Here is a 13174-nt window from a genome sequence, read left to right as displayed (position 1 = left end):
TTGGAGTTTTTCTACAACAAAAAAGCTAAACCTCCAACGCCAGAGACATCAACAGAAACCGAACCTGACTCTTCTGTAGTTCAGAATGTTACGAACAGCACAAGAGTGTGACGATACTTCCATTTCAAACGCTCAGGTTAGTGCAGGTGTAGCTGTCTGTCGATAAGAGACTCTTGCCTGTAAGTGTTGTTTGCAGCTCTTGATTGTGACAATCTGGCGTACAACTGTTTGTGATGAAATATCTGGTAATGTTAGAAAGCTAGCTTAATGTTTACATTAAAATGGTTAAAATCGGGCATCGGGTTTGAGCACTTTTTTTTTGGGGGGGGGGGCGGGGCTGTGCCCCACCAGTTTTTCAAGCCATGAGTCGCCAATGCCTGGTCATATATCATTTTGGCTAGTTATTTTCATTTTACATTGGCTATGTATCGCGTGTTCCAGGTTTATGAAAATGCATGACATATAAAAGGGCAAGAAATAAATCAATCAATTATTTTGGAGGGTTAAGGTGGAATAAGAACCAGTAGTAAAGCCATATGTGAGAACTCTACACACTAGCAACCCAACAACATTAAGACGTACAGCAGATTTAACTGCCTGAGTTATAAAGTGTTCTGTGTGACAATGTCTTCTGAACATTTTGAGTACAAATATAAATATTCATGCAGTTGGAGCTACATCCCCTGTACATCTTGCATCTTCGCTCTAACCGGGCCTGGGTCTGTAAAGCTGATGTTGTGATTTTACTGGGCTTGTCCTGCACACATTCATGAACCTGTTCCCGCCCCTCTGAACCTGTGCTGGAGCGAGCAGGTAGAACAGATGAGCTTTGGGAGAGGAGTCAGGAACCAATGAAATGTTTTCGATTGAACAGGTTGGATTTTAGTGCTGATGTTGTGAATTCAGAAGACATTATGATGGGAAGACCCGAAGAATAACCAATGTCAAATGAAAACAGCCATTCAAAGCTGACTTATGACAAGGAATATGTTACTGAAAATCTGTATTTTTAAAATGAAAAGATATTGCAAGAATATGTACAACAGACTGAAGTAACTGTACTTCACTGGAATGGGTGCTTCAGCGTGTAGCTTCCAGCGCTGCTAATCACCTGCGTAGCTCATGAAGTTGTCGAAGGGCGTGTTGCTGAAGCGGCTGCGTCCACAGGTGTCGTTGCCTGGCTCAGGGTCCCGGCAGTGCTTGAACTTGGGGGTGGGGTTGGTGTCAGCACACAGGTCCCCCGTCTCCAGGGAGGGCTCGGTCTCCAGACAGGGGTCGTTGCAGGACTCGATCTCCGAGATCCCCCGGAACACGTGATACAGACCCAGGCTGTGGCCAATCTCGTGTATCATCGTGTGGGTGTGGCCAAAGGTCCCGTAAAAGGAAGGGTTCAGCACAATGCCACCTGCATTAAAACAGTGGTCAGTTAATACCCCCGGTGCAGGCATGTAGCAAGATCTACAGACATGGGATACGGTGTGCAGAGGGAAACGCATTCAAAATGTGTTCGAATGGCAGGTTGAACTAAGCAATAGAGGGACAGTGAACAGGGTCCTGGAACTACAACACAATATGAACACCACAAACAAGAGAGCAGAAGAAATCCAAATCCAACTAAAAACCAACTCTTTAAAATCCTGTTTCTATTAAAGCAATTGAACTAAACAAAGCTAACAGACCTTACCTAATATTAGTTAGTGTCATTTTATAGGTCTCTCATTTTCCTGTTCCTTAATTGCTTTTCAAAAAAACAACAGTAAAAAATCGAATCCACATTTACGACAATGTGTGTGTTTTTTAAAATGGAAAGCGTGAGATGGCGATGGCAATACATATTGAGATTTACTGGCGTTGTTTTGTTAGCTCTGTGTATTTTAAACATGTGTGCCAATGTATTAGAATTGTGGAACAATAGGAAATGAACCCTGAAATAAACACATTTTTGTAATTATCCATTCACCATGTTATACTTGTTTATGTTTCTTGCCATGGAACAACATCATGATGTACAGGGTTAAAAGTACAATTGCTTGTTTTTTTCTCTTTATAAACCCAACAGTCAACAGTCGGTACCTAAATGCGTTCGTGCCTCTTTATCCCAGGGCCAAGTGGCCATCCCCGCCAGATCCTCATCAGAAGAGTTGGCAAAGAAGATGTTGAGATGTGTCGAGCCGTCCAGCTTCAGAATACTTTTCAGCTCTTTGACATCCAGATATGCCCTATGGAGAGACCGAACTCATTACATGAACGGATAGCACACAAATACCAGATCACAACAGAGCGATTATTTCATTAGGCAATGTTTACTGTACTTGCCCAAAGTTATATTAGCAACCATAGGAAGAAAGAAAACCCATCAGAGTTAGAATCCCCCCCCCCCCAGGGCGGTTGGTGGTCTTGGCAAAATCTGCATGCATACTGAACTCCTTGTGTAACGTGCTGCACATGAAAGCAACACAAGTCATAATGAATTACATGCAAATGTCTGGCTCTGGTGCTGATGTTTAATTGCAGAATAGTGCAACTGGTTTAAACAGCTTGAGGAAACATAATATTTATAAATGACAGGGACTGCGTCAGTACACTCATGCTGGTGTCACCCGGGCATGGCATACATGGTAAAGTACACACACAAAACAGATGATGGTCTCAATTGCACACAATGCAATTTGCCACAATAGGTTTCATCTGTAATGACTCCTTGAGCCCGAAGCTGTGCTCTCTGGTGCTAGGTTTTCTGCAGGGAGGCCCTGGTGACTGTCCTGATGGACATGTTACTCAACACCTCCTGTGAGGGTGCCGAGCCACTGTCACCCACTATCATACCCCTGGTGAGGTCACAGAGATCTTTTTACTTCCCCATCACTGTTGCTGAACACATCTTATTTAGGTGGACGACACGTTACACGACCTCATTCGAGTACATTGAGGACTAGGAGACGTTAACATTGTACGTGAGAATACTATACATATTACATTAAACCTTCTGAAAAGACACAAACTGCTGGAGGTCAGGTGAGAAATGATCAACACTTTCATATGAATTCCAGAGAAACAGCTGGTAGTGCTATAATTGTCCACAGTAAAAGGCACCAATTCGTGTCAAGATATTCATAGCACCCATGATAGTTTAAAAAGGATTATGGAGGGTGCTAAGGACCAATACCCAGCACCTTTAACCCTATCGCCTTCAGTTCAGTAGCAGCAGGCAGCACAAGAACTGTCCAGCACTGAGGTTTAACACAATCCTGTCTAGTACAGCCCATCATTCTAAGTTACTGATTTATTCACCATCATTGCCTGTATTTGTTCAGCACATAAGAGTCCATTCAATTGATCATTGGTGTTAAAATAATTCAAGTGGGTCCTCCCTGGTGGTTTTCATATTTTTACTGACATAGTAAATCTAAAGAGATTCATTCAGTATGATTGATTTCCATACCTTGGGCCCTATTTTAATCGTGTAACAGTGACAGTATTTAGACTCACTAGACCCCCATGTCTCATTTCCAAGTGACACACAAGCTGGAACATTTGTTTGTAATATACTTCCTACAGATGAATTCTTCTCCTGTAAGAGGTGGTACTTGTCTGGCTGCTGAATTAGTGAAGCAAGCTTCTGCAATCTAAGGTACAGGGTGGGAGACCCCACTCAGACGCAGCAGAGAAGAGGTAACAGTAACTGGAGCTGCATTCACATCCTAAGATCCAGAGTGGAAGGTCAGTGTCCTTGTCCAGCCAGGCTATTTCAGGACAATTTCAGAGCCCTTTTGTTTCACAATCTTTGCATGTCTCGTGATTGTCCGAGTCAAATTACCAAAAAAAAAAACCCTCTCTTCTGTGCATTCAATATCTCAACATTTCTCAGACAGCAGTGTTTCAAACAATTTCACGCACTGCAATGTATTTCTTATATTTTCTATAAAATATTGTAAAACAAGAACTTTCCCAGATATGCTATTATAGAATAAAGCAGTGTCCCTTTCATGAGCTTTTCCATCTAGACAGTATCTCAATCAGTCCCTTTTACAACAAGCTGAACAGACCCTGGACAGCAGCTCCTGTTTGGAGCTATGCTATAATCCTATTCCACAATAAGAAAGAAAACAGTCTGGAAACTTTTAATCTGAAAAACAAGTCATATTGACACTGGTCCACATTTACAAGCAAAATATAAATGTAAGATGAAACACAAAAATAAAGCATTTATACTTTTGAGAATTGTAAAAGGGAGGACATTCTCAAAATGCACTTCCAACATTTTGAAATATAATCCCCTCTCAAACAATAAAAGGATATTTGACAAAGTGTAGAAGGGGTTTAATACAAGGGCATGTATAGAAGCTGCTTCAGTACTCGCTTTGAACATGTATAGAAGCTGCTTCAGTACTCGTTTTGAACATGTACAGAAGCTGCTTCAGTACTCGCTTTGAACATGTGTAGAAGCTGCTTCAGTACTCGTTTTGAACATGTACAGAAGCTGCTTCAGTACTCGCTTTGAACATGTGTAGAAGCTGCTCCAGTACTCGCTTTGAACATGTATAGAAGCTGCTTCAGTACTCGCTTTGAACATGTATAGAAGCTGCTTCAGTACTCGCTTTGTAACATGTATAGAAGCTGCTTCAGTACTCGCTTTGAACATGTATAGAAGCTGCTTCAGTACTCGCTTTGAACATGTATAGAAGCTGCTTCACTACTCGCTTTGAACATGTATAGAAGCTGCTTCAGTACTCGCTTTGAACATGTATAGAAGCTGCTTCACTACTCGCTTTGAACATGTATAGAAGCTGCTTCACTACTCGCTTTGAACATGTATAGAAGCTGCTTCAGTACTCGCTTTGAACATGAACTGTTTACACTTGAGCAGAAACTTGGAAAAATAATGAGCAACTTTATTAAAACAGAGTGATGCAGTAGGACCGATTTGTCTTTGACCCATTCCAAAAATATAATATTAAAGAGGCTTGTAGGGTTGAATTGAATGACAGCAATTGGGATTCTACTTGTGATAACCTTCTTGGTCCCTCCTCTCTTAAACCACCAAGTGGCAGAAGGTCCTAATTTATTCTTGTAGAAGTCTGCTAGGTTTTGTATTCACTGTGTTTTACCTTTGTGTCAGTCTGTGCCCGTAAAAGACCTGGGTTGAGAGTCCAAACAAATTGGGACCAATACTAGTTTGCATAATCGATTTGTATGGATAATCAATCAGGTATTAATAACAATTACTGTACCTTTAATAATGTTTAGAATAAAAAGTTAACATACACAAGTACCTACTGATGATATATAGCTAGTAACCTATTCTATCAAACTAAACAAACACAATTACAAATCATTAAATGAATGCAATTCAGTAAAACTTAACACCTACAATTAAGGTAATGAAATACTGTAATTAAACGTATCATATACCAAACTTTGAAAATCATCAAAGAATACAATTCAGTACAACTCTGACACATTACAGAATTTTAGGATTAAGTAAACTGTTTCTATACTTTGATACTTGCTGTTAAGGCATTGTAATAACGTGCAATTGAAATGAATAAAATAAAAGATCTTAGCTGCTCAATAACAGGATCTCCAGCCCTTACTGACGAAATAGAAGAAAAATCAAGAACGAGGTGACTGTTTTAATTTGCTTAATTGCAGCAATTTAAAGCACACAATGCTCCAGCTAAGGTTTTGGTGGTCTGAATAAATCTGTAACTTTCATTTGCCTCAGTCTGCTGGATCTTTTTTTGGCAGATAAATCTTGTAGTCTTTTTAGCAGCAGAAGCTGTGTGCGTAATACACCATACATAATTCACCACACGCAATACACCACGCGCAATACACCACACGTAATTCATCATGTGATTACAGGTGCGTTCGGTTGATTAAACAGTAAGGTTGATCAAAGATTGGATAACTGACTCTCTACTGTAATGTAATTGTTATATTGAGATCACCATATCACCATTGAGATGTACCAGTGCTGGCCCTGTGTGCACAAACTGAAAAAACTCAACTAAGAAACGAGGCCCAATTGGTGTTGAATGGTCCATGTATATTAATTCATATACATATACACATACAGTACATGGATATGCTTTCAGTCTTTGTTCTCTTATATAGACGTATCGCTCCTAAACACTTTTGTCCACCTCCTTTTGTCATAAAAGGACCCCTGGGAAGGCAACCTCAACCTCATTGGAGGCCCCCTTGAAACCTCCGTGAACACCACTGGAACACAAACCCTTTTAAACCTCCCTGAACACCACTGGAACACAAACCCTTTTAAACCTGCCTGAACACCACTGGAACACAAACCCTTTTAAACCTGCCTGAACACCACTGGAACACAAACCCTTTTAAACCTCCGTGAACACCACTGGAACACAAACCCTTTTAAACCTGCCTGAACACCACTGGAACACAAACCCTTTTAAACCTGCCTGAACACCACTGGAACACAAACCCTTTTAAACCTGCCTGAACACCACTGGAACACAAACCCTTTTAAACCTGCCTGAACACCACTGGAACACAAACCCTTTTAAACCTGCCTGAACACCACTGGAACACAAACCCTTTTAAACCTGCCTGAACACCACTGGAACACAAACCCTTTTAAACCTGCCTGAACACCACTGGAACACAAACCCTTTTAAACCTGCCTGAACACCACTGGAACACAAACCCTTTTAAACCTCCCTGAACACCACTGGAACACAAACCCTTTTAAACCTCCCCTGAACACCACTGGAACACAAACCCTTTTAAACCTGCCTGAACACCACTGGAACACAAACCCTTTTAAACCTGCCTGAACACCACTGGAACACAAACCCTTTTAAACCTGCCTGAACACCACTGGAACACAAACCCTTTTAAACCTGCCTGAACACCACTGGAACACAAACCCTTTTAAACCTCCCTGAACACCACTGGAACACAAACCCTTTTAAACATCCCTGAACACCACTGGAACACAAACCATTTTAAACCTCTCTGAACACCACTGGAACACAAACCCTTTTAAACCTGCCTGAACACCACTGGAACACAAACCCTTTTAAACCTGCCTGAACACCACTGGAACACAAACCCTTTTAAACCTCCCCTGAACACCACTGGAACACAAACCCTTTTAAACCTCCCTGAACACCACTGGTCTAGTAGAAGGAGATGCTCAGGTCAGCTGACTAGTCAGATTGGTGGGATCGGAAATCCTGACCGGCTGGGACAACACAGTCCACTAGACAGTCTCTCGGGTTTCTTATTTTATTGAAAAAGGGAGGGGGGTTGAAAAACAGTAACAGATTTTGAAATCTTGAAATGTGCAGTGACAGGTACAAACTGGGTGAAGATTTAATACACAAGGTTACCTATACTGTGCTTGATTCATAGCGTGCGATTTTGAAACAAGTTTTAAGGCAAAATATTAGAATATGAAAACTAGCAGTGCTAGCATGAAACTACTCCTTTTGCACAAATGCTTTATTCCCATCAGAAAATGTGCCTTTGAATTGGCTTCAAAATAGTTCAAATGCCTCAGAGAGTTCTTTAGCAAATGCAAACTTCCAGAGGACATAATTAAGTTTTTGGAGTCATGTTTTGAGAAACAAAGCCAGAAGAAATGTAACTATGAAGCAGAGGAAGAGTGCACAGCTCCCTTGTTATTTTGATATCTGATTTACTACAGTGAATTAGTGATGGCTCTTTATAGTATATGTTCAACTTACAGTCAACATGGGAGCCGGGTCTGTGGTTAGGATTTATTGGTATTTTATTGTTGTTAATTTCAGAAAGGTTAAATGTTCAATTGTGCATCTATACACTACACTGTATACAATAAAAAACTCCTGTTTTTCTATATATAGAAATATTACTACCAGCTTCAACACAGAAAGAACCCCTTCCTCTGCAATACAGTGTTTACCCTGGACCAGCCTGAAGCTAACCTACTGTCCACTGCATTCACAGAGCTAATTGAAAACTCAATGTTGTTGAAAAGAGGGAAACGATTAACTTCTTGAGCCAACCTTTAAAGTGAGAAGGCGGGATGCTGCACAAGATAAATACAAATAAAAAGACCTGTGGAGAGCAGATCATATAAGGTTTCCCTCTCAGTAAATTTCAGGAATTTCATTATTTCCAATGAAAATATTTGGACTGCTCTGGGCTATGCAGAAAGGGGGGGGGGGGGGAGGTCAGAGGGTTTTTCAGAAAGATGTCAGCTACAGAACAAGCAGAAAGCTGCTATTAAAATGGGACCTGTTTTAATAAGAGCTGCACGACTGTAGGTCAGACCAACCCAATCCGAGTTCAATTAAGTATAATCCAGCAGCTCTGTTGCAAAAATACACATAAAGCTAGTATAGTGTATCATCATGAGAAAAACATGGCTTCTGTACAGAAGAGCTGGTGGAATAGAGGAGCTCACGGAACAAAGACCATTGTGGAATAGAGGAGCTCACGGAACAAAGACCATTGTGGAATAGAGGAGCTCACGGAACAAAGACCATTGTGGAATAGAGGAGCTCACGGAACAAAGACCATTGTGGAATAGAGGAGCTCACGGAACAAACACCATTGTGGAATAGAGGAGCTCACGGAACAAAGACCATTGTGGAGGCATGCAGTCATCTTTACCAGCAGCTCAGTGTGGAGAGTAGCACGATGAAGTTTCTATATCTAATGCATATTAAAAGTATCATTACGACAGCATCCGTTTACCTCGATAACATTCCTATAAACCCATACAATCAGCTCTCAGGGGGGCATGCTGCAAGGCTCCCTGTGCAGTGCTGCAGTGTCCTGGCAGCAATGTTCTCCTTTATTATGCTGACACACTGTAAATCTAATTCAGCCTCTTTGTGTTTCTTAAAGCTGGAATCCTCCAGCAAACATTAATTTGGATTTAACCAGCAGAACATCTCCCTGAAGAAAAGAGAACTCCAAACAACTGCTATCGTTCTCTGTGACAGAACATCAGCCCTTACCAAAAAAAAAACAACTGCAAAACTCACTGCTTACTGCATAGGCAGTACAATGCATACAACAAGGGTCTTAAAGGATCCAATTGATTCAGCTTCAACAGTGTGACTAGGTAACCCATTCCACCCCCTCATCACTGTCTGTGTGAAGTGTCTCCTTCCCTCTGTCCTTGTCTGTATTTGACTGATTGGGAGTGCATCAAAAAGAAAAAAAGTTCACTGCCCATTAACATCTGCTAAGAATTCTCAATACGGCCTTAAACTATGACTAATATCCGCTAGGTCAGGCAGGAAAGAAGTGCCAACAAATTGTCATCTAATCAGATTTTTCCAATTAAAAAAATACACATTTTCAGGAAACATATAAAAATGTTTATAACAAAGTCAACGAGCATATTGAAATCAGGAAATGAAAGGGAAATCTGAACAATTTAAAGATGAGGTAGCACAGCTTTAACTACTATTACACTGTAGCTATTAAATCATTTATTACAATTATTATTTGTTTATTTAGCAGATGCCTTTATCCAACGTGACTTACAGACTAGGGCGTGTGAACTATGCATCAGCTGCAGAGTCACTTACAACAACCTCTCACCTGAAAGACAGAGCACAGGGAGGTTGAGTGACTTGCTCAGGGTCACACAGCTGAGCCGGGATTTGAACCGGGGACCTCCAGGTTACAAGCCCTTTTCTTTAACCACCAGACCACATAGCCTCCTATTTACTACTTAACTTCAGACTGTTCCACCTCAAGCAGTCAATGCAGTAGGGCTTAACACCTACCATGCAGCTGAATACACTTCATACATTGTAGCGTTCGGATCAGTTTGGTTTCATTTCAATTGGTAAGTTAGAAATCAGCAGTAGCATGTGTAACACATGGTATCTCTAACTTTGAGAGGTTCCAAAACCACAGGTGAGGCAATTTTATCTTCAGACTAACTGAGGATTTACTGCTACACAGTATATGCACTTCAGTGAACATTATAGTTTGGTACAACTAGGCGAATGCATGTTCCCACCATGCTGCTACCTCATAAAAACGCCCATTCATGACAGCACGGAAAGACGTTCTGCAGTACCAGGGGTTACCAGGAGGCCACGCACTGTTAATAGGGGTGGCCACAGTAAGGGTCAGTGGCGGGTGTCTAAAGCAGCATATACATGTAACAAGTGTTTTTACAACACTGTCAAACCATTGATCAAGAGGTGCTAAAAGCAAGCTTTGTTCTCAAATCCTCCATTAGGTAAAGCGATTTACAAGCCTAGGGGGCTATGGGGTGGTTAAGAATTTGAGCAAATAGCAAGGATAAAAGTTTATTTTACTGGTTCGTATCACTGCTGGCAAGAGCTACAAGTTAATTAGGGCAGAAAAAAAGTCTCACACACTTAGGCATTGTACTCCCAGAAAGGCAGACAAGCGTTGGCCCCAAAACTCCCACAGTGTCCTTCACTGACCTCTTAACCCATCCCTTCCATGTACAAGGCATTAACCCTTCAACTACATGGGCACCTAGGAACTTGTCTTTTTATTTAGAATTGTAGTGCTGGTCCCTCGTCTTTCTCTTTTTATTGTTAAAGCTTATGCACTTTTCTTTTGTATCGTAGTTCACTTTTCAAGTACTCCATTTTGGTGCATCACTCACACACGTGTTTTAAAAAACAAAAAAGAATAATACAGCTGTTTTTAGTATAGAAAGAAAGAAAGAAAGGAATTAGACACTGTGGTTTGCGGCATTGTAAGATGTTGCGGTTCTACAGATGTGTTAAATGCTATCATTCTGGTTCCAGTTCTACCTTGCAATATTGAAAAGATAAGAGAGAGAAGTTAGAGAATTAACATGTTTTTTTTGTTTTTACTTTTATGAGTTTCGATACCAACAGGATCCAATAACATTTACGACATACCAATTTGTACATTTTATACAGCAAATTAACAAATGTTTCACACATTGAATGTTCTGAAGCACACCACGCTGGCACACTAAAGCATGTCAATAGTATACTGTATATTGCTTATGACATTTCACAAGATTGGAGTTACCAATGAGATTGTGAGCCATGCTCAGAAAAGCATAATGTTCCTGTAAAGCTTAGGGAGAAGGGGTTGTAGCAAATACAATGTCTTTTGTGTGTGATTACGTCACCTACCAGCCCTACTGCTGCCTATCCCCGTGCACGTTACAATATATATATAAAGATGTGTAAATAAAATATGTCAGCATTGTCTATTAGTAAATGTCTGTTTTGCATTGTATTTGTGTCGTTTTTGTTTCTTAATGTTAAATAATTGGAAGAAGATACACTGTGATTATTAAACATTTGAAAGAGTATTTGAAAGAGTATTTATGATTCCAGGTCTAGTTAAAATGTGTTCTACTAGCTCTGCCGCTGTACACCTCAATCCCTCCATTCTGACAACCTGTGCAACTGAAATGAACTCCTTTGCCTGACGCAGATATTTGAGTATTTTATGATGTGACGTCACTGACCTTGTTTGAATTTTCAGTATGTAGTGTATGCGATTTCACCATGTAGTGTATGAGATTTCACCATGTGGTGTATGAGGTTTCACCATGTAGTGTATGAGATTTCACCATGTAGTGTATGAGGTTTCACCATGTAGTGTATGAGGTTTCACCATGTGGTGTATGAGGTTTCACCATGTAGTGTATGAGATTTCACCATGTAGTGTATGAGGTTTCACCATGTGGTGTATGAGGTTTCAAGACTTCAGTATGTAGTGTTTGCGATTTCAGTATGTAGTTTATGCGATTTAGTGTATAAGATTTCAGTGTGTACCGCATGCAATTTCAGCGTGTAGTGTATGAGGTGTCAGTTTGAATTATGTCCCTAAGGGCGCCTCATACGTGCCTCCTGGGTATTACAAAAAAGACACTACCATGCGAGCGAGGCCCTGTCCTGTGCTGCTGTTCTGTCTGTTTTATGGGGGACGGGGGAACGAGACTTTAAGACAGCCCCCCCTCCAAAACAACAAGACTGAGTCCCAAACTGATATCTAAGATAGAAATCAAAACATCTGAGCTGGGAAGAGGCCAGGGCAGCACATGAAAGGAGGCAGGGATGAGCACAATTAGTATTTAAAAGAAATCTTTCCACATTGGCTTTGAATGAAAACCACTGGTAAACAGAACAGACACTTACTATGAATGTAAAGCCCAGAGCCAAACGGCTTTTTAGCATGCTAAGTAGTTGCGGGCTTAGAGCCAATAAAATAAACTCTGCTTTCATATAAATCCATTGTTCTCTGTGTAGGATTCCGCAATCAACAAGGAATGTAAAATAAATGTGTGTTATGCAGCCTAGAGCAATGCACTCCAGACATACAGTAATCAAATACAAATAACCATACAGTGACTGTGCGGGCCTTCAGAACTGACACACATATTCATTCTCTCTTTCATTCATGACTGCCTCCTTCTGTCTGTCAACTCTGAAGTTTAAATATATAGCAGGGCGTGAAATAACTGCCACAGTGCCCAAGCTGTTTGCTGCAGTGCCTCTCAAATAAAAAAATTAAAAAAACTTTACAGCAAAAGTTGTGTGGAAGCCCTCCCGTCATTGCTGTCGGTGTCCCTCAGCAGCAGCACATCTGATCTACAACCCATTCACAAACCTGCTCAGCGTCAGCTGGCCCGTTCTGTCACAATTCAATTTAATTCTGTCTAGTCTCATCCTGCGAGAAAATGACTCATCATAATGTATTATTGTTGCCATTGTTTTTACTGTGCACCTCCCAGCACTTAGCCACGAGAAAGACATATTGTATCATTGGTTAATGAAGGGCAAACAGATATTTTCAATCACACGTGTTTACTGGAAGTATCACTGTGATTTAAAAAGAAAGAAGGAAGGAAAGAAGAAGAGCTGTCTAAAGTGGCAGCCAAGTGTCCTAGGATTTACCTAACGTTCAGGTAAGCAATGGGTGCACAACAATTTGTCCCCGACAATAATAATAATAATAATAATAATAATAATAATAATAATAATGTAAATTTACAGTTGTCGAGTTAAATTGAATTGTGACAGAACGGGCTTAAAATTGCAATACTTTAAAATGCAATACACATTCTAATTCCTTTCATGTCTTCAGTGTATACAAATTGCTAATTTATACAGACATTTCAATGACCGTTGCTGTTTTGTAATTCAGTGTTATTACCCCCAAA

General features: G+C 40.5%; 1 protein-coding gene across 1 annotated transcript in view; it reads right to left on the bottom strand.

Annotated features, from left to right (window-relative positions):
- LOC117396810 (pappalysin-1-like) overlaps positions 1 to 13174 on the bottom strand; it is a 177283-nt gene that overhangs the window by 138339 nt on the left and 25770 nt on the right. The window contains exons 3-4 of the mRNA XM_059005357.1: positions 2074 to 2219; positions 1112 to 1405 (exon numbers count right to left, since the gene is read on the bottom strand). Coding sequence (XP_058861340.1) covers positions 1112 to 1405; positions 2074 to 2219 — 440 coding nt within the window. The remainder of the gene's footprint in view (positions 1 to 1111; positions 1406 to 2073; positions 2220 to 13174) is intronic.

The sequence above is a fragment of the Acipenser ruthenus genome, chromosome 31, assembly GCF_902713425.1.
Source record: "Acipenser ruthenus chromosome 31, fAciRut3.2 maternal haplotype, whole genome shotgun sequence".
In the NCBI taxonomy this organism is placed as follows: Eukaryota; Metazoa; Chordata; class Actinopteri; order Acipenseriformes; family Acipenseridae; genus Acipenser; species Acipenser ruthenus.
The sequence above is the reverse complement of the archived record's forward strand: the minus strand, read 5'-3'. Positions and strand labels throughout refer to the sequence as shown.